Source organism: Gasterosteus aculeatus, chromosome 1 (genome assembly GCF_964276395.1).
Source record: "Gasterosteus aculeatus chromosome 1, fGasAcu3.hap1.1, whole genome shotgun sequence".
In the NCBI taxonomy this organism is placed as follows: Eukaryota; Metazoa; Chordata; class Actinopteri; order Perciformes; family Gasterosteidae; genus Gasterosteus; species Gasterosteus aculeatus.
Window position 1 is genome coordinate 5,143,323 of NC_135688.1, and position 26,682 is coordinate 5,170,004.

General features: G+C 44.9%; 1 protein-coding gene across 4 annotated transcripts in view; it reads right to left on the reverse strand.

The window, feature by feature from the left end:
• Positions 1-26,682, reverse strand: part of dscamb (Down syndrome cell adhesion molecule b) — a 91,016-nt gene that overhangs the window by 14,704 nt on the left and 49,630 nt on the right. For all 4 annotated transcript variants that reach the window (XM_040181326.2, XM_040181309.2, XM_040181316.2 and 1 more), the window contains exons 4-19: positions 19,104-19,250; positions 18,591-18,869; positions 17,939-18,214; positions 16,866-17,162; positions 15,533-15,805; positions 13,940-14,218; positions 13,540-13,659; positions 10,464-10,643; positions 4,190-4,386; positions 3,902-3,998; positions 3,604-3,732; positions 3,339-3,506; positions 2,518-2,588; positions 1,782-2,025; positions 955-1,101; positions 139-294 (exon numbers count right to left, since the gene is read on the reverse strand). In XM_040181326.2, the coding sequence (XP_040037260.2) occupies positions 139-294; positions 955-1,101; positions 1,782-2,025; positions 2,518-2,588; positions 3,339-3,506; positions 3,604-3,732; positions 3,902-3,998; positions 4,190-4,386; positions 10,464-10,643; positions 13,540-13,659; positions 13,940-14,218; positions 15,533-15,805; positions 16,866-17,162; positions 17,939-18,214; positions 18,591-18,869; positions 19,104-19,250 (3,060 nt within the window). The remainder of the gene's footprint in view (positions 1-138; positions 295-954; positions 1,102-1,781; positions 2,026-2,517; positions 2,589-3,338; positions 3,507-3,603; positions 3,733-3,901; positions 3,999-4,189; positions 4,387-10,463; positions 10,644-13,539; positions 13,660-13,939; positions 14,219-15,532; positions 15,806-16,865; positions 17,163-17,938; positions 18,215-18,590; positions 18,870-19,103; positions 19,251-26,682) is intronic.

Sequence of the window (26,682 nt, forward strand, 5' to 3'; positions counted from 1 at the left end):
CGTGAGAAACATACCGGATAAGCAAGAGGTAGTTTCTTATTGTGTTATGTGTCATCACTGTGAAGCACGAGCAGATGAAATGTCTCGTTTTATACTCCTGGAAAGGGTCATGCTGTTGTGTCTGGTGACTTATCATACCATCCTCTTTAGTGCGAACGTAGATCTGCTCGCTGCGGACCCCGTCTCCAGCGTTGGTGAAGGCCAAGACCTGGATGCTGTAATTAGTGTACTTCTCCAATCCGTCCAGCTCCAGAGACGGCTGATTGGTGGTCACATTCCGGATTTCTCCCAGTTCTGACCCAGGAGAGGAGATAGGGTTAAAAGCACTCCAGTGGTATGAGGAAGCTTAGTGCGGTTATTATGAAAGTGAATATCAATAACAGTTACTTCAGCATTTAAAAGTTAGGCAGACTCCCCTCTGCGGAGTGAATTTATGTACAAAGTTACATAAGGGTGCTTCACTGCTAGTTAAGTATTTAAACAAAATTCTCCAGGGACTTTACTTTTCAACTTCCAATTTCTTCCTATCTCCACCGATGTTCAGCACCAGAAAAGCAATCTCTCAAATTGTACATTGTAAGTGCAAGTTAGGCAGTAGAATGTGCTGCAATTGCTACCACATTGGTCATTTATCAGTTTTAATCTAAAAAATGTGCTCAATGATAAAAGATTTGAATTATCCACGTTGCACCACCTCTACAACTACACCACAGCATATTACAGCAATGCCAACTACACCACAGCAGCCCCTAGTGGACCAACAGGGTGGCGCAACAAGTACACAAAAGACGTGAATAGCAGGTGTACGGTAAATGGTAAATGGACTGTACATATATAAAGCTTTTACAGTCTTCTGACCACTCAAAGAGCTTCAACCCTTCATGTCATCGTTCAGCCATGCACAGCTGCTCATACACGAGTAGTAAAACCAAATGGAGGTGTTGACGGCGGTACCTCCGTCGGGCAGGTTGGCCCAGTAGATGACTCTGTATCCCTGCAGGTTTCCATTGAGAGCCTCTCTGGGTAGAGGCATCCAGGAGAGCGAGATGACCTCGGGGGACTTCGCCACAGCCAGGACGTTTTCGGGTGGCCGGGACGGCACTATCGGGGAAACAAGGGGGAGGCTTAATGACGCCATACTGGAGTAGCAGTCTAAGGGACTCTCTTTGCAGGTTCCCTCGTTTAGTTCAACAAACGAGTTTAAAAATGAACCGATGGCAACAAATGCTACATCTGGATCATCTGCTCGGAGACATAAATCTGTTTTATTTCATGTCTGACAGTGAAACAGCACTTGCATCCTTGTCTTCTTAATACCTCTTAGAATAACCAGAGAATATATTGGTGAAAACAGATGTTCAATTCAGAAATCAATCTCCAAAATAAAAGACGGAAGAAATATTCCAAACAAATATATCAAAACTTTGTATTTAAACAAATTTGCCTACATCTCCTCTCTAATCAGAGACTGAGGCAGACCAGTACTGAAGATCTCTGGCGTCTCTTTGTCTGATGTAATTCTACCAATGTCAAGTAAAGGGGAGCCTTTCCACAAAAATATGCTGAGAGCCTGAATCTCATACAGAAATGTCCAACAGCAAGTAGTTCATCAAATAAAAGCATGTAGATAAAACAATATATGTATCACAAGATCCCCAACAGGGACACGTTGTCTCGGACACGTTTACAGTGTATATAAATGTATATATATATATATGTGTGTGTGTGTAGATATATATGTATAGATAACACATCAGATCTGCCCACGCGCCCCTCCTCACCATCCTCCAGGGTTTTGGTGACGACTTGCTGTGAGGAAGGCCCGGTGCCGGCCCTGTTGGCAGCCTGCACCACCACGCTGTACTGAGTGAACTTCTTCAGGTTGTCCAGCACGATGCTCTCCGTGGTGTCTCCTGTGGTGTCCAGGCTGATGATGATGAACTGGTGGCTGCCACCAGGGCTGTACTCCCTGTAGCCCACTTGGAAGCCGCGGATCACTCCGTTCTGCAGGTGCTTCTGGGGCGGCTGCAAGACGGGAGGAGGGCGAGAGGAAAACGGGAGTTTAAGACAAACTATTCAAACAAACATAAATCAAACATAATCATAAACATAAACAATCATGACCAACTAATTATCATTAAACTACTCAATTGTTAAATGAGAAGCAGTGGTCTGTAGTTGTACACGCGTTTGATATCTGCTGCTTCTTCTAATGATTGTTCAGCTACTAATGCTTGTTGATTTATTATTTTTTTAGATCCCAATCAGTCTTTGCAAAGTGTTTTTTAAACTTAAGGGGTTCAAATATAATAATGGAATATCAAAGCCAGTAATATTTGTAGCTTTGTAAATTAACAAAAGGCGCATGTTGAGTAGTCCAGTAGTTTCATATGTTTTCAACTGTTCATATATTCAAGAATTATGAGGCCAACCTCAGCAGAAAGAAAAGAAATCATCTCTTTGTGTTTCTGTTAGTTTTCTGTTGAAATATTTATTGCGGTATTGTTTGGACTTTACCTTCCAGGACACTTTGATGCTCTGTGGGGAGGTGGGATCCAGAGTGACATCCTGCGGCGGGCCGTCAGGAGCTGCACATAAAGCACATCAGGCATCATCCATCACGACCGCATGCCTGCATTCACAATGACCGACGCGATCCACCAGACACAGCAGACCCCTTTGTGTCCGATTCCACTAGATGGCGCTGTTGAGCTGAGCCGTTTTTTCCCTTCATGTTCTTTCCACATCAGCTTAATGATCATTTAAAAACTTTAACCTTTAAAATATTGTGAGAAATTATAGACGCTCTGGTTGATTTGAAGTTTATGACTTTGTTTTAGCAATGAATCCAGTAAAACGGGGCATTTAATGTGCTGCTATGCCTGCAGGGGATCATTATAGGCAATAGAAGGTAAGTGAACACTGATAGAGCCGACTAAAAGCAACAGTAAACTGATCTGTTTCCCCGTGTCTAAAAGATGATGGCCTCCATTTCAAACAACCATAAAATAAATTAGTGCAAGATGATTCAACAGGCTTGAGGGCCAGCAGGAAGAAATAGACACTAAAAATGAGAAGGAAGTGTCAATTATGTCCGTATTAAACTTAATCTGAGTGACAGTGAAGAGTACTTCATAGCCAAATTAAGTATTTAACTAGTGTGGTACGGAGGAAGAGTTTCATTTTGATATGCTAGGGAGAGGAATTCCAGTAGCGGTGCAGTAAGACTTCTTACCTCCTTTCTGTTCACATTGTTCAGATGGCTTTTCAGTCTTGCTGTGAATGTTATGTTCAAGTGATGCAAAACTGTAAAAAAAAAAAAGTTGGCTGAGGGTTACCTGCTTCATCAGTGGTGATGGTGAGCTCGTTGCTAGGGTTGCTGTTGCCGATGATGTTCTTGGCAACCATGCGGATGTTGTAAGTGGAGGAAGGATGGAGGTCAATAATCGTGGCCTGGTTGAGCTGCGGTGACACATCTTTGGTCACCTGGGCTGAAAGCCACGAGGCTGCAACAAACCAGGGGGAGAACGGATGGTCACATCTGGATTTCTTGTTTCCCACGAAGCCGCGCGATAGTAATCGCTTCTCTAACGACGTGTGTACCTGATTTGTTCTTGCATTCAATATCATATCCTGTGATGGGGCTGTTGCCGTCAAAGCCCATGGTCCAGCGGAGAGCTATGGTCCGATCTTTCACCTCGCGGATCTCCACCTCTGGAGGGTCTGGCGGTTCTGAGGAATAGTGTGAACACAACAGGGTCATCAAATGGAGCAGGATGACGGGCATTTGCCCTCACGGATTTTCCCCTGTGAGAGTTTTACAAGTACGGCCGCAATTCAATTAATAAATAAATGCATTGAGCAATGTCTTTGAAACAGACGCAGTGAAAAGGCCTCTCACCTTGCACCGTCAGCTGTATGATGCCCCGGTCCTCGCCGAAGGAGTTGATGGCGTGACAGGAGAAGAAACCAGAGTCCTCACGCACGGTTGGCATGATCTACAGAATACGCAGGGCATTGTGGGGGAAAGCGGGGGATGGAGGGGGGGTTACGCAGGGTTCCAACATGATGTTTAATCATGTCTTTAATATTTAAACCTCTACTTGTTGTATTTTATTCCTCTCTGCTCGCAGGTACGAGATTTAAATGAAAAATTGAGCGCTCCCCAAGAAAGAGATTTAAAGCTCACCACCAGCGTCGAGACGACTTCGTCGGCCACCTCCTTGACGGTGACCACGTACCGGCTGGTCTCCGGGTTGATGATGCGCTCTTCTTTCTCCCAGCGCACCATGATGGGTTTCTCCCCGTGAGCGATGCAGCTCATCTTCTTCTCCTCGCCCTGCGTGGCCAGCGTGGTGTTGGGGTAGGAGGTGATCATGGCCGGGACTGGACGGAGTAGAAAGAACAGGGCAAAAGGGAAAGTTAAAACAATTACATTGCACATCGGGTGTTGGATAGAAAATCTCCTTTTTTTTAAAAACATATCAACTTCGCTTTTCACAAAAGGAATCCAGGAAATAATTACTGTTAATCTTTTTATTCAACAAAAAATGAATACAAATTTGAAAACAAATCAAACAATTTTTTTTTTTTTAAACGGCAGCTATGTATTCTCTGTGTTTCCTGTCTTGTACCGAGAAAACTCCTTATCTCTTTTTCTCTGACAATTATGACAACCGCTTCGGCACTCCAGGGACCATCGTGAGCTCGTCTTTGAGTCTACCCGTCTCCCACAATACTTAGAGAGTGAAACGCAGCCCTTCAGGTGAGCCTGCGCCCGCTTTGATAATGACAGCCGACTGTAACGCGCTTCCTTTCTGAGGTTGAGGCGGCGCACTGGGGAAGAAAGTGGTGACTCCTGACTGAACTCCCATCGGTCTGAGCGCCGAGCCGGTCTGACTCTACGCCGTAACCGCACACCAGCCTCATTAGCAACACATCCAGCCTGTGTGTGTGTGTGCATGTGTGCGTGTGTGTCTCTCACCCAGACTACTCACAGTCTGTACTCACACTCACATTGTTCTCCTACTCGCACGTTCTTCCATTCTGTCTTTCTCTCTGCTGGCATTAAGCCGTCTCCTGATTATAACCCTCACAGAGCCTTTAGGTGCTATTCACAGTATAATGATCTCCGCAGTGTGAAGCTTCTGAATTGGAATACCTCTTATTAACTTCTGCGGCTTGGGCAGACTGCACAAATATGTTCAGATCTATCAATCCGGACCAATCATGCACTTTATCATAATTACTAAACAGATAGATGGTCGATTGCAGATTTTGCAGCTAGTTATGTGGTTGCCTGTAAATGTGACCTTCATCGGTCAGTTGCTCTTTATTTACATAAAACATTTGTTCATGAGAAGCTCCGCAGCTCACGCGACTTTGTGCTTTGGTGAAAGCCGTGTCATTGAAAAGGGCCACATGTGGCAGCTCCTTTTGTGCTCGAAGGTCGGAGGCCCCCACCTTCCGGGAAGAGATGCGAAATGTGTGTTTTGAGTTGGTTGCGTGAACGCCTGTGCACTGCTGAATAATCTGTCTGCACGCAGACACATTATGTGTTGTACTACGCGTGCACGTATGCACGGCGGTGTGTGTCTGCGGGAGCTAAGTGGGCGAGCACGGAGAGCAGAGAAGACTTGTGCTCATGACACATCTCAGCCACGCTACACGATATGGGGAGAGAGAGAGAGAGAGAGAGGGGGAGAGAGAGAGAGAGGGAGAGAGCATGTACCCCTGCAGCGCTATCTATGATCCCTCTCCCTCGCTCTCTCGCTCCATCTCCCTCCTCCGGCTCCCACCAGGACAGCGATGATTTAATGATGAGAGAGAGACCACTTTGATTATTCATACGCAGCAGACGAGTCCGCTGGTGCTGTTGTCTCACACAGACACACAAACACACACACACACACGGGCATTCAAATATGTACAGAGGTGCGAGAAAAAACGACAGATGAAGTGTAAAAACTGTCGAAATAGAAGGAGAAAAAAAAAACATAGGGATGCAAAAACAAGTGTAAACCAAAACAGAGACAGTGGCACACAGTGCCAACAGTAAACACTTTTTGGAAACACACACATGCTTCCCCACACGCACAGTACACCCCCTGTGTCACAGCGGTAATGTAGACAACTTTGTAATAATTCCTTTTGGCTTCACACTGTCAGATACAAGGAGTGCACGGAAGGTGAGACAATCTCAAGTCAATTAAAGTCCTTGAATTTATAACGAATCCTTTATTATACTGTACTGACGCGCTGATCTGCTCTCCTTGTGCAGCACAAGCAGGAGGAAAAGGCCCTTGCTCTTTTATTTATAAGTATTATTATTATGTATCAGTAGTGCATCTACATGTGCATTAGATTATTAGCACGGCGGACTTTGTGGCCTACTCAGGCACAGTGGTGCTAATGTCAGGATGCTAACATGCTCAAAATGAGATGGCTGACATGCCGATACCGAGATTGATCAAATATTGCTAGCGCGTCTTGGCCCCCCCCCCCCCGGCACGATGAAATGTGTCAGACTCTGGACCGCCAACGTTTAAACCTCTTCACTTATTCACCCGCAGCCCCTCCCTCTCCCTCCCTCCCCACACCGTCATTACCCCCCCCCCCCCTCCTTTCCCACTGCCCCCGCGCAGGAAATCGCTGATTTATTTTGCATAGCAACTATGAATTTTAAGCGAGTCCTATTAAAAGAGTCCCCTCAGCCCCGTCTCTAAATGTTATTGCTCCTTAACGGGGGCTATTTCCTCCATCTAAATCTGCGGCACTGGCAAGTTAACAATGACGAAGCTGATGTTTGCTCATCGAGAGAGAAAGGGCACGCAATGAAAGTGTGTGTGTGTGTGTGTGTTACTGCTTCCATCTGCGTGAAATCAAGTTTATTCAAATATTTGGTTTCGTATGAGCAATATATAAATATGAATATACATTATTTGAATACGAGTTTTATTCTGCGTGCTTTTTGTATGTGAGAATGAAACAGTAAATGTCCTACGATCTTGGCTGATCTTGGTTGTGCTCCGGCGGCCCACACTGAGCTGAGGCCTCGTCTCATCTCGATGCATCTAGCGTGCAGCACTCGCACGGCCTCGGGCTAAAACTATTCTTTTTGATAGCCCATAATTGCTTGCTTGATGTATATTTTTTAATATCCAGCAATATTAAAGGGCCCCAGTAATAAAACACGGGCGGGTAGAGGAGAACGTGCGAGTGGGAAGAAGGGAGCAGACACAGGGGGCCGAGGAGAAGACTTCAAGACTAAGATGGTTGAATGTTCTTTAATACAACCAGAAGAAGAACCATTTGGGTCAACTTCCTCTTTTGCCCAGAAACTGACACGTTCTCGTATAACCTCAGTGACAAAACATTTGCAGATTAAAAATAAGCAACAAGGTGGTTATTGATTTGATGAAGAGAACATGTTGTGATAACTATTTATGGCCAATTAAGCAGTCAATTTTATCAGGAGCAGCTAAGTAGCTAATTCAGCTAAAGTTGACGTCATGACGTTGATGTTTCCAACTAACTAGTTTTGAAATAACAACCCTGTTAATGTTTTGAATAAATGCAATGCCATGTGACAGGCCAGCTTTAATGTATTATATACATTATTCCATTATAGAGTCAACAAATGTATTATTTCATCTATTTCTTACACTTTTGCTTGTTTGTTTGTATACAGGCCTCACTATTGTGATCTTGAAAGAAGACAATTGCAAAAAATACACACAGACACACAAGAGGAGCAGTGCAGATTAATGAAAAATTATTTTTATAATAATAAATGTAATATATAATATCTGAGATTGAACTGTTTTGTTAGAAGAGTGATTTAATGAAGCCAAAAAGAGGTCTGGGAATGGTGGATAAATGTACGCTTTCTTGTTGGCGATGCGATATTTACACAAACGGCTGCTATAAAAGAAAACAAATAATGTCTCATTTATCTTTTTAATCTTTCTCGCCCAGCTGAAAAAAAGACAGACGAAGGGTGCATATAAGCAGCGGAACACGCGGACTGCTCCTCCCTCGAGTCCCCTCGTCGGCTTCTAATTGAAGTATTGACGGATTGAAATGAGGCTGAAATCCACTCAAGAGTTCCAGAGCCTCGTAAAACACACACACACACACACACACACATGTCCACACGTTACATGCAAGCAGAATGAACAAAATGCACTTCTACAGAGAGCATCTCGTTGTGTGCGAGTACAGTTTGGGGTTTAAAGGGCAAGAAACGTGATCTGCTGCTGAGTGACCAGCGTGCGGCGGCGCCTGCGTGTAACGAGGGGGGTTGGGGGGGGGCCATGGAACTTACAGCTGGCTTCTCTGTGCTGTGAATTATTCCAGCCGCGAGGAGGGCTCGTCAATGCTAACCGAATCATAATTGACTTGGAGGTTTTAAATGGCACCGCAAGAGAGATTTGATTCGGGAGTAAATGGACAGAGTGTAAAAGGGGGAAGTGTGTTCACATGCAGTTAATCCACATCCAGCGCTACTGATGATGACATATTCTGGTGACGTCACCGGGGAACTGTTAGCACGATGTTAGCCGCGGTATTGATGGTTCTGGAGATAAGCAGATGTTGGTGGAGAGATTTTTTGTGTTAATTGTAGCTAGAGCCGGTACAATACAGCGGTATTGATATCATGTTAATTATACACATGTAATAATGTTGTATAATCCTGAACCGCTTGATTATTTTGTTTGTATACGGTTATGGTTAAAGACTCTCCGCTTCCCTTAATTTGCAAAAAAAAAGAAAACAAAATGCTCATGTTTTTTAAAAACTTCAGAAGGTCGCAGCTAACAAATGACTAAATGAGGCATCAAGTGTCAGTGTGCATATGACACAGAAAGAGAACAATTAACTGACAAGCAATGCACTTTAGTTCTAATCTAATATTCTATGTTCATCTGTGTGGTAGAAACATACATATATAACTCAAGTACAAACTCATTTTCATAAAATTACTGGAACAGTTAAAAATTAATCTCAAGGGGGAGAAAACAATATGAATAATAAAAGCAGAAAATAATGTTAACATTACGGTTCATGTTAATGGAACAACCAGTTGTGAGAAGTAGGCTTACATTATTTAGCACTAAGGTTGTCAAAATTCCCTTTGATAGAACCGAGTACAGCATGAAACTGAAGCCCGGAGCAACAGCAGAGTGCATTCGGCGGGTCAACCTCTCTCTCCCTCTCTCTCCCTCTCTCTCTCTCTGTGTTTCCGTCCCTCCATCTTCTCTACTTTGGTCGATTGAACAACTGACTTCAAAGAGCAATGAAAACTAATCCATATCATTTCGCTCTGTTTGAGGTGAGTGTGATCTTTCACTCTGAAGGACTCATTGGAATCGTGCAGGTTAGTAAATACACTAAAAACATACCATGAAAAAATGCACACACCTTTATATCTTAAATTATCTAATGTTGAATAAATAAAGGATGTCTTAAAAATTGTTTGGTGTTTGGAGTTAGAAATGCTTCTGTAGCTGCATCCTGCAGGGCAGAAAAGGTCAGTGCAGCCACGGGGTCGACTTGCCTGCATGGCAACTGTGCGCTTCGGTCGACGAGCGGACCTATGAAAACACAGAGAGCACTTTCTCCTCCGAGCCGTAACACTGACAGCCTCACACAGTGGCAGCGCCCGACCTCGTACACGGCGAGGCTTCATCACAGAGACACCGCACCGCAATGCCAGCCGGGGTTAATGATAACAAGAGCCGATTTATCCAGAAGGAGATTATTATATATGGTGGTCAGAAGTCAGGGTTAGTTTCAACTTCCATTACATCTCTTTAAAGTTAAATGTGTCAGATTCTTTTTTCTTTTTCACGTTCATGTTCTTTATCTCAGACTTTGTGCTGGTGAGGAGCGAGAGAAAGAGGAAGAGACAGAAAGAGGGCTGCATGTCAGCACGGCTCCTCGTGATCCAGTTTGATAACGGTAGCGACGGGAAAATAAGCCCCACTCGCATGTAAGCGCCATGGAAATGAGGAGCCACTCCTCGCGCCACGGGGGGAGCTACATGCTAATACCTCACTGGAGGCAAGAGCATTATCATCCCGACCACTGACACAAGACCAGCAACATCTTTATGCTCTTTAAAGATAAGTTTGTGCAAAGGAATCGTACTAAATCAAGTTATTTTGTTTTATTCTGGCCAGCATGGAAGTCGGGCCCCTTAAAGGCTTTGTTTCACTTCTAAGATGTTTTGTGTTGACCTATTTGGGCCTTCGGATGGATTATAACCACGATCTGAAAGTTTGTTCACCATGAACACGGCTCTGAAACTCCCTTCCCTCCATTTTTTTCCTTTAGTTAATGTAATGCTGGAAAACGCTGTTTTAACGGCCGCCCATTGCAGCACCGGCCCTGACATCAAAATACACAACGATTACTGCCCATCAACTGATATTGATCGCGCATCGCACACAGGCTCTTACTTTTCACGGTGAGGTACATGGACTTGCTGACATCAGCTCCCACGTCGTTGCTGACCTTACACAGGTAGAAGCCGCTGTCGTCCTCCAGCACGTGTTTGATCAGCAGCGAGCCGTTGCTCAGCAGCTGCACACGAGATCCGCTGTTGAGCTGGATGGGCTGAAACTGGGGAACGCCCGCGCCTGAGACAAAGAAACAGAGTAAAAACAACACCGTAAACAACGGGAAAACTCTCTCCGTTGCTCATCCACGACATGGAACGCACACACAACCCTGTATATTGAGCACTGTTTAAATTTCCGTCCTGAAAAACATGCGCAGCGCTAAAACGGGATACGGTGCTTAACGGGTAAGCTGATCTTCTGTGTGTGTGTTTGTGTGCGTGCATTCATTTTGACCACGCGTTTCTGTTTACAGATTTGATGACAAAGCCTGTCAGATTACGGGAGGACTGTAAACATGTTTCTTAACACCAGGCTTTAAGTCCTTAAACTGCCGAGCAGCTGCCGAGCACGATGAAGCGGGGCCGAGCTGCCGGTGTGATGCAATCAGAACAGACATAATGCTCGTGTTTAACAAGCCAGCAGATTGGTGCAGGGGAACAACGGGCAGGAGGAGAGCGGAGCGGGCCGGGCCGGTGAAACCCGAAGATGTCAGCCGCAGCCAGACATGGGTTTTTCTCCCGGAAAATGTATTCCTGTGCGTCGAATCTCTGAATGTTTGTTGAATTGCTAGATCCAGAAGAAATAGTTGTATCGACCGCATAAATGGCCTTGCTTATCACACAGGCATGGATTTGTCAGATTAGAGAACGAGAAGGGTAAATCTCTGGTGCCCCTTTCCCCAATTCTCAAACGATCAGTGCGACTGGCGCTTGGCGTCCTTCGCCGAAGCATCGCTGAAATAATTGGACATGGCATCTCTGACATATTCTCGCCTGCGTGTGTGTAATTAATACCTATCTTTTTAATAGAAAATGATATAAATGCTCCTTCTATTGTTAAAACGACACATTGTAATATTATGCAAAGTCCGCAGGAAACATCCCCGACAATAAATAATGAAGCTGAACATTGTCTGCTCCTATAGTGATGAAAGCACTGCAGCCCACCTTGCTCATGTAGCATTAAACACGCGTGTGAGCTGAGCCAGACGTTGCATTAGCTCGTGTTAAAGTAAGCGTGTAGAGATTAGGCTATTTAGTGAGCTGTGGGTTTTTGCTTTTTAATTAGAATGCAGTCAAGTGGCCGTGGCTAGCAGAGGGTCAAGTGGTGACTTTGTTCCTGCTCCCCTGGCTCCGGCGGGGAGAGGAGGAGGAGGGAGGGGGGGGGCTTTGCATATCCAAATGGTGCCAGTCGTCGTGCTAATAGCGGTTGACCTTTACTTACTGTTCCGAATCTCCCAGAGACACTCATCTGGCTCTTACCTACTCCTGTTGCAGTGAAAGCACGCGCAAACAGGCATCCTCGAGCCTGACTGCCCTCCGCCTCGCAACAAATGAGGCCATGGCTTCCCGAGCCAACAACCCTGGGTGTATTTTAGTACTGGAGGTGACTTTCATTGCTTCTTTGAACAACAACAAAGATGGCAGTAAATACATGTGCAAAGGCCTGAAAGAAACAAGGACACCGATGCGCTTCCTGCTGGACACGTGATGCTCGTTTCTAACGCCACGATCCAGTGGTCGCACACAAGCGCACTGCTAAGCCTAATCTCTGCACGGACCAGAAATGGATGGTCAAACAGTAATAATCGGGCACGAGGCCTGTTTGTCTCACACACACACACACACACACACACGCGCGCGGGCACACGCACGTGCACGCCCGCACACACAAATCCAATCAAAGGCTGAAAAACAGATCTGATTCTTTCATTCCTTTGATCATGGGGCCGAGCAAACACACAGACACACGTGCCACTCCTCATTGGTTGTTGTCCTTCTGTTGGTGAAGCTTTCATCCCGGGTTATATGGATGATGGAGCAAACACCTGGGGCTCCCCTTGATCCGCCCCGCTCAAGTGGCCCAACTCACCTGCTGCCTCCCCAGCCGTCTGTCTGCTAAAGCTCTCTGTGTGTGTCTGTATATCACTCGGACTACTATTCCCCCGTCTCTCTCTCTCTCACTCTCTCTCTCAGGATTCTCTGATGGTTCCAGGTGGAGACCCTGCAAACCACTCAGCCCGCTGTTCACGGAGCAGATGGCTGTGTGTGCGTGTGTGTGCTTTTATGTCTGTGTATTCACACACATACGCTCCGGCTGTGGATGGAGCAAATGGAAGCCACTCGCCTGCACTGCTAGTGGACTCGCCTACGATCACAGTTGCTTTAAGAAACACAACCTGAGACCCAGCTTTGCTGCACACAAAGCTGCGACGTAGTTGGCGAAATTATCATTTTATTTGATATCTCCTGAGGCTAACTCACATCTTGTACGGGTCAATAATAATGCTTTTTTTGTTTGATATTGTGGAATAATATAATTTTACATCAAAAATTGTTTTCACACGATTGCATTTCCCTTTTGCATGTACAGTTGGCTTGCATGGAATGGTTACATCAGGAGAAAGGATTCATTAGAACCCAGGCTGACACCTTCAATAACTGAAGTTCAATCCAGACCCGAATCACCACTGAGACGGAAGATTAAACGACCCTAAAGCTGCGAGCTTCGCTCCACATTACTTTCCGTTTCAATACTCTGTTCGTTGTTGCAGTGAGTTGTTGAGCGGTGGTCACTTAGCAATACAAAGTGGAACATCACACATCAAGAATAAATCCCATCACACTCATTGTAAGTGTTAATGTTGTTGAACTAAAGACAGTTACGTGACTGCAGTTTGTCTCGTGAAGGTTAAACATTAAGTGAATTATGACACTACATCTATTAAATCTGTAGTTAATTACATTGAGGGATGTACTTCCATCTTATTCAATCTGAGATATATTGGAGTTATTACTGAGCATCCTGGTACCTCTCTTCAGTCTGCTTCGTTATTCTCAGTTTCTATTCAAAAGTGTGATTTGTTTTTGATTCACTCGCCTCGTTTCACCGACGCATGCTGTGGTTATTGTACCTTTGGAGTGTTCCCATACGATGGTGGGTGGAGGGTAGCCTTCAGCTGAGCAGTTCAGAGTCACCGTTTTCCCATAGATCCCATCTTGGTCCTCAGGCTGAACCACAAACTGAGGAGGAACTGTACATACACAAAAAAAAATCAACAGCTGACATTGATACATGATATCTTGTTGGTGTCTTTATTACACCCGTGGCCTCCGTGCGCGCACACACACACACACACACAAACACACACACTGCACCAGTCGATTTTACCTCTGGTCACACAGCAGGAACTAATAAGTGAAGATGGGTACTGCAGGGATGGCTTAAAATGAGAACCTGCACACATACTGCAGATTATGGAAGTCCACTAGGGTGCCATTAGATACGTAATCTGTTCCTCTGTGCTTCCTCACCTCTAACAATGAGCTGACTCTGGTGCTCCACTGCAGCAGCCTCGTTGCGGGCGACGCAGGTGTAGTTGCCGTTGTGGTCGGGCGTGAGGTTGGAGATTCTCAATGAGCTGGTGAAGTCAATGTTGTCCACAGTCACACCCAGGCTGACGGGGATGGGCCGTCCGTCTTTCTGCCAGGTGATGTCCAGCGGACGGTCGCCCGACATGACCACGCAGGGGATGAAGACGCGTTGGCCGATGGTGAATCGCTGGAACTCAAAGGGCTGAATGTAGGGAGGCACTGGCAGGGAGAAAGAGACACAAATATCAAATGGGATTTCAGCCGATTGTTTTCTAGGGGCCGTTTTCATTTCATGGATTTTGTGGCACATACGGAGGAGTCCTTTTCTCAGAGCAAAGCAAAAAAAAATCTTTTAACTATCTTGCTTTAAAGAGGCCACTGGAGGAACACAAAAGACAGCAACAGCAAAACATTCTGCGATAAGTTCTCAGCTTGGAACATTATGTTCTCTCAGAAAAAGAAGAGCACAGAGAAGCTGAAAAAGAAATAACATGTAGGTGAGTCATTCAGGTTGCATGGAAACATAAATCCAAGTGAGCCTGGGCTATTTCTCTTGGTCTATTAATGCTGGGTTGATGCACCTACATATTAAGATTGTACCCACCACTCAAAACCCTGATTGCTGGACTAATGCGTAGAAGAAAACCAGTATTCACACAGCAGCCAGAGTCAATCGGGCTGCATCATAAAACCACACTGTTACACAATAACGTCTATTTAAATTCTCTTTGCTCGATTCTCTGGTGAAATCTCCAGCTATCACACAAGTCATCTGTGTTTGAGTGTCCAGTGAGTTGAAATAACACGGAAATAAGCAGCACTTTAGCATCTTATTTAATTCACAACAAAAGGGGAGATAATGGACTCCAGGGATCCCCAAAGACACTTCCGCATTCAAGCATGAGCAGAGTAAATTAACAAATGCACTTGCCCACTATAGCACCGCCGGGAAGTGTTGCTTTATATCATCGCTCTGTCTTTAGGTCTCACTCCCTCTCGCGCTCGGTTTCCCTCGCTCCATTAGAAAGCGTAATATAGTGACAACAACATAGCGTACTGCACACGGGGAAGAGGGACACGGAGCATAATGGGGAAGCACTTTTGACAATTACCTTTTACAGTTGTTAGAAATCAGTGAGGATCAGTCACTCGGCTCTATAAAGTGACACTGGCGCTGCCGTCTTTAGATACCTTGATCTCCTTAATAAGAAATATGACTGTCTGCATTTCGGTTTGAGTGGGTCTTATTTATACTAATAAAGAAATAAATCAGTTCAGTTCTGTATTTAACAACACCGATTTTCTATCGGCCTATTTTAAGCAAGACTAAAATTGATTCAAAATAAAGGAAATGAATAGCTTTTGAGTATATTTGTTTATATTTTTCAGTATAATAATTCTTAATATTATTTTCACCTGCTGCACGGTATGTTTGACAACATTTCCCGCATGCCTTCAAATAATTCATCCTCAAAATGGAAGCTAGGTAACATCTCGAGGTCGTCCAGCGCAACGTGACTCAGTGGGACTGACCTCTCACTCGAAGATGGACACTCTGGGAGTCCATCTTGTTGGGCTGCACCATCACCTTGCAGTTATACTCGCCAGCGTCCACCTGCTGCACGTTGCTCAGCTTCAGCGTGCCGTTGTTCTCGAACGCTCGCTGTCGGTGATTGAACGGCAGCAGTGCCGAGTTTTTGTACCACTTGATGGAGTAGTAAGGGTAGCCGATCACGCGGCAGTGGACGAACGCGTCCCTCCCGGCGATCGCCGTGATGTTTTTCATCGGACGAATGTTTGCGCGACCTACAGAGGGACAGAGAAGGAGAAGAGATCCTCTATAAAGACATTCAGTGGAAAGTGACGTCAAATCACTAGAGCTTTATTTTTGGTGTTTTTGTTAATAGAAACATATTTCTGACCTAGAACTTTCAAAATATATGTAGTAGTTAAACAAAGAAAGGTTAACCGCTAAACAGAGAACATAAAACAGAGAACAATTAGCGCCGCAGCCTCTAAAATATTCACGAATGGAACAAGGAACTGTTGTTTCAAGCTTTTCTTGGTTGTTTTAACGCACGATCTTGTGAAGTTTAGGCTTAACTCAAAGCAGTAGGCTGAGAAACGACAAGCAGAGTAAAGTGTGCTAACCATCAAGGCAAACAGAGCGTTTAGATAACACTGTACTACTGATACTTATTAGTCTGCTCTTGCTGCAGTAATACATTCTGTGTCTCACAAAATGGAAACAGAATAATCGCTTTAACATCTGTTTGCGGAGAGTTGAATTGGCTGCTTGGATAAACACACACACACACACACACACACACACACAGACACTAACACGTAAGAACACTCACTCACGCACACGCACGCACACAGACACACAAGCAAACCAGAGATAATGTATTCATGCAAACAAAATAAATATATTTTTCTTCCGGCTATTTACAAACCAGCCCATTTTGGAACCCAATATCCAGATACGCTTATGTTCAGCAAACCAGGATAATTCATTTGACCTAAAATACAGGCATGTAGGAGAAGCACAGTAATAATTTTGAGAGAAAAAGACGAGGCTACAATATTAAAATGTTTACAAGGAGCAGCAATTAGAAATGGAGGCAAAATCAATAAGAAATGCAAATGTCATTAAAGACACATTTAACTAATAAATACTGAGCAACAAAATAGTCAACTTGGAAAAATGAAACAAATCATAAGAGAACGCTACAAAAGCGAAAAGAAAAAGAAAACATCCTACGCTGAAGTAACTGCAGCTGGACAGAGAGACACAGACGGACACAGAGAGAGACAGACAAGGTATGTGTATTGTTGTTCTTGGAGGAGCTGATTTGACAAGCACCTCTTACGTTTATTCGAGCCTGGTGGTACACAACCCCGGCCGAGTTGCTGCACGTGCACCGGTACACCCCGCCGTCCTGCACCTGGGTGTGTGTGACGTTCAGCTGGCTGACCACGTGGCCCTCGTGGGTCTCGTAGTGGCCCAGGTGGTGGTGGGTGTCTTTGATGACGGGGTCGTCGTCCAGCGACCAGGAGCACCTGGGAGGCGGCGTGCCCTTGACGTTGCACACCAGGAAGACGGGCTCGTTGGGGTTCACCACCTTCTCGCTGAAGGAGGACAGGATCTTGGGAGTGCCGTCTGCAAGGAGGGACGAGGTGCAGCCGGGAAGGGGGGAAAAGAATACGACGGTCAGACACAAGATCAGTCAGCGCCTGTTTGCTTAATCTCACTCTGGCCAGTAGGGATGTGTGACGTATTACTACAGCTAGAAACGTCATGTGACGAAACAACTCAATTATTTCGGATGCCGTTGATTCTGTTATTTTTACATCGTAGCAACTTGCTTCGGCTAGAAGAGCTGCTCTGTTCTAGTTTCTTTATTTCAGATTGTTCCAGAGGTTACGTTACATTTCCATGTATTGATTTGGCAGATGCTTTCGTATCTGGGTGCAATGACGTGGCCTCATTGACTGCATGCTCACCTGGTGAGGGAACGATTGGTTGATCGTGCCTACTGAAGCACTTTCCTGTTTTTAATTAATCTTGGTATTCCTCTCAGAGAGCCGGTATAATAAGAAGAAAAGAAGAGAAACCTGGACTTTAATCACCGTTCATTATGAACAGTGATCCCGGAGCTTGAGAGACCCTGAGAGCAGTTGGCTTTTGAAAGGTCTGTGCCCGCTCTGATAATCTAGATCTGTTCCACACAACTATAGATTATCAATATCTTCTTTTAACAGCTCCCCGGCCACAGCCGACAGTTGCCCGAGCAACGCTGCCACGGTAAGCTATTGGATTCAAGACGGTGTGCTCATGTGTTTTTCTACGTGGTTGTGAAGTCTGGGATGATCGTTGCAATGGCGGCCTATGGCACCGCTCGGCGCCATTCAGGCTGCGTGAGCAGGAAGGTTCACCTTCGAGGATGACGTGCACAAAGTCCTGCGCCGACATCTTGCCCTTCCTGGCGAAGCACTGATAGGCTCCGCCGTCGCTCTTCGACATGCCCTCCATGATGAGGTTCTCCCGGTTCAGCCCGGTGAAACGCACGTTGTTGCCGGGGTAGATGATCTCCCCGTTGCGGTACCACGACAGCTCATACTCGTCTGAGCCGCTCACGCTACAGGACAGAGACACCTTGCTGCCCACGCTGCCCTTCACCTTGCGAGGGCTGACCACCGCCTTCAAGGGCTCTGCGCACGCAGAAAAGAGAGGAGCGTTGTCTTTTTAGAGGAGCTTTCAAAGATTTGTTTGGTTTTAATGACAGTGAGATTGACTGATCTGAAACATGGTTTTCTTTCTCTTCTATAAAGGGAACTTTCCCTGGTTCTGGACTGAAAAAGACATTTACAGATGTCACTTTAATTGAGTATTTAATTGTTCAAAACAAAGAGTCAGAAGAACGTGATGAATCACAAGTTCCTAAATGTTGTTTCTGTTTCCCTTACTATGTTTAAAAAAATGTAATCAAAGCAGCAAATCTCACGTTTTAGAAATGCACAAATGTTAATCAGCTAATGAATGGATGAACTAACAAAGACAAACCCGACCATAAACAGGCTCCCTTACGTTTGACATACAGGCGTCCCATCACCTCAGCGTTGCCATAAATGTTCCACACTTCACAAACATACGTCCCAGAGTCACTGGGCTGCGTGCTCTCGATCAGCAGCCCCGTGGTGGTCTGGCGAAAGCGACTGTCAGGCTCCAGGGGGCTGTTGTCCTTCAGCCAGCGGTATTTGGGCGTCGGGTAGCCCGAGGCCTTGCAGGGCAGCTCCACCCGATGATTGATCATCACCTCCCGCTGGTCAAAGCCATCCAGGATGCCTGGCTCAGCATTGGTGGGGTCTGGAAGGAGCAGAGAATGTAGAGTTAATTAGTGGTGAGCGTTGCCAGGAGCTTGAGAGTGTAATCCAATATTGATTCTCAGGAGCACATTTCGAGTCGTATATACTGAATATTTGGTCATGTTAGAGTGAGGAGAGAGCAACGGTGCCAAATCCACCTTAGAAGTGTGAGTATATGCAGGTATGATCTATGGCGTTATCTACAGAAGGCGTGGCCTCTAAGAGGAACACGGACCTGACACAATGAGGCGCGCGCTGTTGCTCTGCCGGGTCTCGCCGGTGTAGCGGTGGCGTGTGGTGCAGCGATAGTTGTTCAGCCCATCCTCCGGCAGCACGTCCAGAATGTACAAGGCCCCCGTGGATGTGATGAGATGTCTTTGTCCTGGGGAAAAAAAAGATTAAAAGAGAGAGTGGAAACACATGAATGGCAGCAGTTATGTGGTTGTTATGTGGGATCAAAACAACGTCTACAGAATGAAGAATTCATTCCCCCCCCGACACAACAGAGGGATTTCTGTCTCCATCGGGTGTTTGTAGAGTGCACTGCACAGCACACAAGCCTTTAGGAGGGATTCTTCATCTCTACATGAGAGAGTTTACTAAAGCAAAATAAAAAAATCATATCCTGTGTGAATGAGCTACCATAAATTTGCAGCGGATTGAGATTTTAAAATACTAATGGTGTAAATTGCCGAATGAATGAGGGAACAAAAAAATGTGCATCAAATCTTTGACCCTGAACAGATTTTAGTGTCTTGTCGTTGACTTCCGCCGTTGCAGTAACCTCGCCAACCGGCGCCAACGTACGAGAGCCAATCCCTCTCGCCGCTGTCAGAGCCAGTTCAGTATGTAGGGTAATATTATGTTAATTCGGCAGATCAAACCGGGCTGAGTGGGGTTGTCAACATCCATAAGGAAAGAAACCCTCCACTCCGCCATCACATGAATGCCCCCGTTCCCATGGGAGCAGATTGATGTCAAAACTGATCGAAAAAGCAATTTACAGGAGATTGTCTTCAGCGCACAGCGGTGGCCATGCTAAGACAGACGCAGCTATGGGAGCCTTTGAGGGCCGAGGAGAGACAGCCGATGTGGACGGGCCCACCAGAAAAAACAGTGAACAGTGACGTCACGGGGTCACGGGGTCAAAGAAAACGATGCTCCGCATGTTACGGTTTGACACATTTGAGGGAAGACTTCATTCACTTTGCGTCTTTCCCTTCTGATAGAATGGAAATACAAAATGTGAATTCCAACATAATACTGAACAAAAAATGTCCTCTGGTCATCATTTTAAATAGTTCGCTCGCTTCGAATTAGCTGCTCACTAAGCGTGACATCTTGCGCGTGTTAATATGAAAACGTATCATTGTGACTCTCTGTGTTGGGACGAATTATCAAGGTTGCTCACTTTACGTTTGGAGAAGACGTTTTTCAAAATAAAGGTCCAAACAAAATCCCTGCACATCCAACCACAGATACCCGCATGTAGATTATGAAGATGAGACATGACTGGTGAAGTCTTGGGCGACTCGGATTAAGGGTGAACGTCTGACTGCTTGGATTAGCAGGAATCGTCTTTGCGTATTCTATTTTGATTGCGGCCGCGTCTGAAGGCGGTCTCCAAAAGTAGAACGCACTGTGGCGGTGTGGGAGCAGCCGGGGTAGATCAGCAGCGGGTAACTGCGTTCCGCGAGCTTGTGTTTTCTCTAAAACAGACATTGAACGTGTAGGATCTGTTGTTCAGACATATTAGACAAAAGACGGTGGTCCGGTGGACAGAAGCAAAAATTTGCAAAGGTTGTGAATTCATCTGCCGTTTGAATATTTATCGCTGTGCTTTAAGTCAAAACAGCTTTTCCAATAGACATTTTAAGATGCTATGAAAAATGTATGGACAAGAAGGTGCAGAGGCTTTTCTTTCCTGTGCGGGGTAACAAATTAGATGCCACCTCCCGTAGGTCACATAACATCATCCCCTCAAGATCGCAGCAAAAAACAACTGCTATAATTGCACTGTTTCTCCCACATTTCACATCGCTGCCTCAAGTTTTTGTGTTACCAGACACAATAGCTGCACAGTCCAAACCAATTAGCTGAACAAATATTAATGAGAAAGAACCTAACTGTAATTTTCTGTTAACATCAAACCGCTACATGTTTTAATTTTCCACTTGAGACCAATACATACGAAAGGAGCAAAGCGTGCTTAATATGCTTACATTTAATATGCATTTTTGATGTTTAAACATGCAAGGGAAAATCAACCTTGTGGGGTTAAGCAAACTGGGGGAATACAGAGAGAGGCGGGCGAAGAAGCAAAAATTGCACAGCTATTGTAAGCGTTGACCTAGATAGAACCGACAACAGATTCCACGGATTGGATGTCCTGAAGGGCTTTCACTGGTTTACATACAGGGCTGTTAGATGGGCAACAAGCAAGTGGAATCTATAAAGAGACGGAGGGAGGGTGTGTGACTGGGTGGTGTGTACACGCGTGTGTGTGTGTGTGTGTGTGCCGATGCCGGCAGCCATGCACGCCTGCCAGTGTGCGAGACGATTGGAGGGAGGAAATCTTCTCAGAGGTTGAGGGGGCCAGATGCAGAAAAAAACAAAAACATTACTGTTTATGATCATAGCCGGTGCTCTTTTTTTTCAACGGTTTTGTGCCTCACAGAACCTCCTCCGAAATGTATTTTCTTTTGTTTTTGTAGCCTTGTATTTCAGTATTGTTCATTAAAGCTTCACATTTTTTGTAATTGATCACAGGGAAAAAAAAGACTAGATATATCTTTCAAATAAATTACAATGCATCTCAAAAGGGTGAGAAAAACCTGGAAAATATATATAGCCGAGCAGCAGCAAAAGCAATATTTAGACATCTCCAAAGCTGTCCACTCTACACACACACACACACACAGCCTCTTTCCCTTTTTTCACTCCACCCTTCTGGCTTCTCCATTTTGATTCTGTACTGGTCCTCTGAAATCTCACTGTGGAATCCATCTTGAGTGAGACAAAATGGTATTTCACTCCAGCCGCTGTGAGCTGCTGCAATTTTCTCTTCAAGCACCTCTATGCTCCCGCAATGCCTTTTAAGACGTCAGAGCTCAGTTATTGCGTTATGACAGAATTAAGTGCGGGCAGAGGGGACGCTACAGTGGGGGGAGGTGGGGGGGGGTTCAAAATGAGAGCTATTGTGTTGAATTGTGTTTCATTGTATTTCTTCTGTGCGACCCGCTCCCTTTAATTCCACCGCTTTGTCTTTAACTTGCTCACTGCTTCAGCATTTGGGAGTAATTCACATCCATAATATCAGCACGTCAAGTAAGAAACTGTGCACGTTGTCCTTCAAACACTGAAAAGCTAAAGCCGAGTAGCGCAGCGAAGTGTATAAACTGCCATCCATTAATTAAGACAGTAATTGAGGCCTCAGTTCCCAGATGCATTAAAACATCCCCTGGACAGAGATTTCAGTGTTATTGTCAGAAAGTAGAGCCTCTGCCTCCATTCATTCCCAGCCACTGCTACTGTAAAGTGAAAAAGTGCTCCACTCCACCACACACACTTTATCTAATCATCCTCACTTTGCCAGCGACAGAATCTAATAGGAGCAGCGGGCTCTCGCTCTCGGCGGGCTAAATAAGCCTCGACGCGCAGATGAGCTCGTGTCACAGCATCCTGGCTGCCGACACGCCGCGCTCCGGAGTCGCCGGGGTTTATTAAATGAGAGGCGAGCTGGTCAGATCTTAGCCGACGATCCGCACTCGAGAGGATTCGTTGTAAACCGCTAGACGGGTTTATTCTGATCACCCATGCAAAATGCCATCCAATGCAGTTGCAATGGGGTTCATATTTGTGGCATATTACCGCTAATAAATCTACTCTGTGGCCCCTGAAGTCGTCTGAAAAGTCTGCAGCCGCGGCAGCAGCTCTGCCCGGCCTTTAATCCGAACATGCCGATGTTTAGCACGGTAACGTTTAGCACGGTAACGTTTGATTATTAAGCACTAAAGAAACAGTACGTCTGAGGCTGATGGGATGTCGCTAGTTTTTTTTAAGGTATGTAGTCATTAATAGATGATGTGGAGAGAAAAAGTCGGGCGATCACTGAAATGATTCAAACGGGATCATGAACATCTACAACTACAAATATGAATCAACATCAATGGCGCAAAATGATGAGATATTTAAATGCAAAACCGTCATTATGTGTATATGTTTATGAATTAACTTCCCGCACAGACTAAATGCAATAGGTTGGAGATGTTTAGCACAACAGAGCGCTCTCTTCTGTACAGGATGAGCCGGTGAGTCAGAGTTCTTGTGGTTTAAAGAGGACGGTGGGACCGGCTCTCCGTGAGTCAGACAGTGAGGAGGGACCCACTTCTAGTCGGGTCAGCAGAGAGAGACAGAGAGGGAGAGATGATTAACAGCCTTTTGGATGTTGCGCTAACTTCCCCCGGCCCACTTCAACTCTCCCGAGTAACTTCACACATTAATTTAAAATTAAAAAACAGACAGCTATCTTTCACGGGCCTTTCTGCACACGGCATCCTTTGAAGAAAAAGCCCCACCCATCCATTTTTATAATGGCTGGAATACTGCATTGATATCCGTAGTGTTAATGTCAGAGGAGTGTTCTGTAGTCAAACTTCTTTCTGCTCAGAGTCGTGGGGGTGGGGGGTGAGGGGGGACTTTAATCGGAGCTGATTGAGGTCAGATCGCAGGACTGACCTCCCCGCCGTGGAGCTCCTCGGGGCTGCAAGGCTGCATGCGAGGAAACTGAAATGAGCACTGCGACTATTCTGCAGACCACATCGTGAAATACCTGCCGTTCATCCATCTGGCTTTTTAAATGATAATAATCCACAGTCATATCACGCCACATTGAAGTAGTGTTAGTTAGGGGGTCAGACTGAGTCGCTGCACACAGCCGGTCAGCCAGGTGAATGCAGACACTTTGGCTACGTTTGATTAACATGATGACTGACAGTAATGGAAGAGCAACGTGACGCAAGGAAAAATAAGTAGTTTTTGGGACGAAATTCAACAATGAACAATAGTTCTGGAAGGTTTTGTTTTGTTTTCTCGTCATCATTTGCACACCACGTGTAGCAGCAGCACTCCAATTCCACAGGATTAAAACAATATCAATCTATCTATCTTTAACAATTGTTCCCACACAACACTCTTTGCAGGCAGATTTAGTCCATATTTTCATATAGAAAATATTTCCATACTTCTGTCGTGTCAGTACTGTATTGTGATACAGATATGTAAGAGCCATAATGTGTGGTCACAACTGGAAAAGTTGTAAAGGTGCAATCTGAGCGGCCAAATGGTAAATTAGGAGTTGGTGGAGATGTTAAGCAAACGCAATCTGCTTCACCTTTGTTTGTGAAACCATATGGATTGCAACGCGGCATTTAACTCGGCAGTTTATCACGTCTAAGCTTTCAAGATGATTGTAATAGCTTGGTGGAAAAAAAACAATGAAAATGGATTTTGTATGAAAATCTAAGTGGTGGGAAAATAATCATGAAGCGTGTTTGTCCTCAGGCAGGAAATCTGAAAAAAGAATCAATCCTAGATCATATAACTAACGAGTTGGCAGTTAAAATATAAAGTTAGTTTTATAGTTCCATCATCTGGTCAATGAGTCACACATCCATAGACCATGGCAAATGCAGAGTATCTTGCAAATAGAACTTTAAACTAACGCTGTTAAACTCAGGTAAAATTAGAAAAGCCGTCGGCACCTTTTAAAACCACCTATAAAAATGTCCTTCTCTCAATGCAGCTGCCGTGTGAATAGATTCTAGGAATACACGTAAATGACAGAGCCGCCATTGAAGCCTCGGTGAAGAAGGCATCCTTGGTTCAGTAAACGTTTTGGCATCAGAGACTCTCTGTCTCTTCTTCAGCCTCAAAAACCCTCTGTGTTCCCGTTTGGCTCATTCTACTTCCTCCCCCGCTCTGCCTCTCCCTCTGTGTCCTGAATGCTAAAACACTGGTGGGCTGTGTCAGAAGCACTGCAATGAAATCCTGCAGTCTCAAACGCCCACATCCAGCAGACACCTCCCTCCACCTCCGCGCCGAGGCCAGCGCCGCATTTCACCCGGGTTCCTTAGCCTACCAAACACACCCCGTTTAAACGTTATTTAACGACTTTTCATCCCTTTGTTTGGAAAAAAGAACGTATTCAATTATCCAATTACCAAAAGTCACCGGATCAACAGATCTGTTTGTTAGCATGAGGTGTGTTCTCGTTGCTTTGTATTATTAGGCACTATTCACTTTATCTGTTCAAATAACACTTAAATGCCAGGTGATTAGGTGTTTCATTATATTTCATTTCAATCTTTTCACAAGGTACTTTTACACAAGAAACGGTTGTGGAAGAGTCCGAGTGAAATGCAGTGACTGTCAGTGTTATACCACCGATCTCTTAAATTAAAAATGGGTTTTCATTCATCATAAATAATTTGTGCCTTGCAATCCATGCAAGAAATGTCCAACTGCCGTGAGATGAACAATTCATATTTAATGAACAACTAAACAAGTGAAGGATGTCATCTCAATAAATCATGTGACCCTGTCGTCTCTACCTGATGTTGCTTCTGGTCAGATTGCGGCTGAATATTGAGTTACACAGATTTAGTGGACACGGGGGCATGAAATCATTTGCAAAAATGAACTAAATATGAGCATTCAAATGAATATTTTCATAAATACACTTAACTTATTTACTTTGCCACTATCACTACAAGTATTGCTTCTGACAGAGAGTTTTTAAGGCTGCCGGCTTGCTAACTACTGTTAGATTAAGGATCATGAGGTTGGCCACCCAGGAATCTCTGCTGAAGCCCGGAGACATTAAACAGCCATTAGACAGCATGTTGCTAGGCAGGTATGTGCATTGAAGAAGGTCAGGGCAGCAGCATCAAAACAACGATTGCACCATCAGGTGCCACCACCACAACCCGTGGTATTGAGGACAAACAAGTTTTAAGGCAGAGCGAACGAGTCCTGTGGTTTAATTCACATTGGGGCTCAAGTCTTCCTAATAGACTCGTCCCGTGTATAAAAAGATGGCAATGCCTCAAACCTGTGGCTAAAACGTTTATCTGGAAAAGAAAAGCCCCCAAGCAGGACGACGATACGAGATGGTACTCCTCCTGCCTCCACGCTTTGTCTTGCTACACATATTTCCACAGCCAAATGGCCGGCTACCTAATCTAATCATTTACTTAGCACTACTACATTACAGTCTGCTTTAATTAAAAAGAAAAAACATCTCAAACCAACAGCAGGAGAAGCTGTTGTCATCTGTTGCTCTCCGCGTTTTACTCTGTATCTGGAAAATTACACTCAGATGGATAGTAAAATGAGTAATTAAATCTGGCCTTCTATTCCAACCATACTGGAGAGAGAGCGTGTTGGCTTTGGGCTGTTTGCTTGTGTGCGTGCGCGCGCGTGTGTGTGCGCGTGTATGTGTGTGCAACACGTGTAGCAGTCTGCCATCATAACCTAATTATTGCAGCAGCTTAACAACAGCAATTAGCACATTTCCATCAGACGACACTAATTTGTGAATACCATTCCAGCACCATTCAGGACCAACACACCACGAGAGAGAGCGCAAGAGAGACTTAATTCACTGTTGAGCTACTTGCAATGCTAAATCCATATCTATAGAGCTGTGCAAATTGCTTATGGTAATTGCAGTTATTGTAAAACTAGGCTGAAGCTTTAATGAAATTTCAAATTTTAATCATTTGTTTTTTTGAATAGTCCACGTTTACTGACTT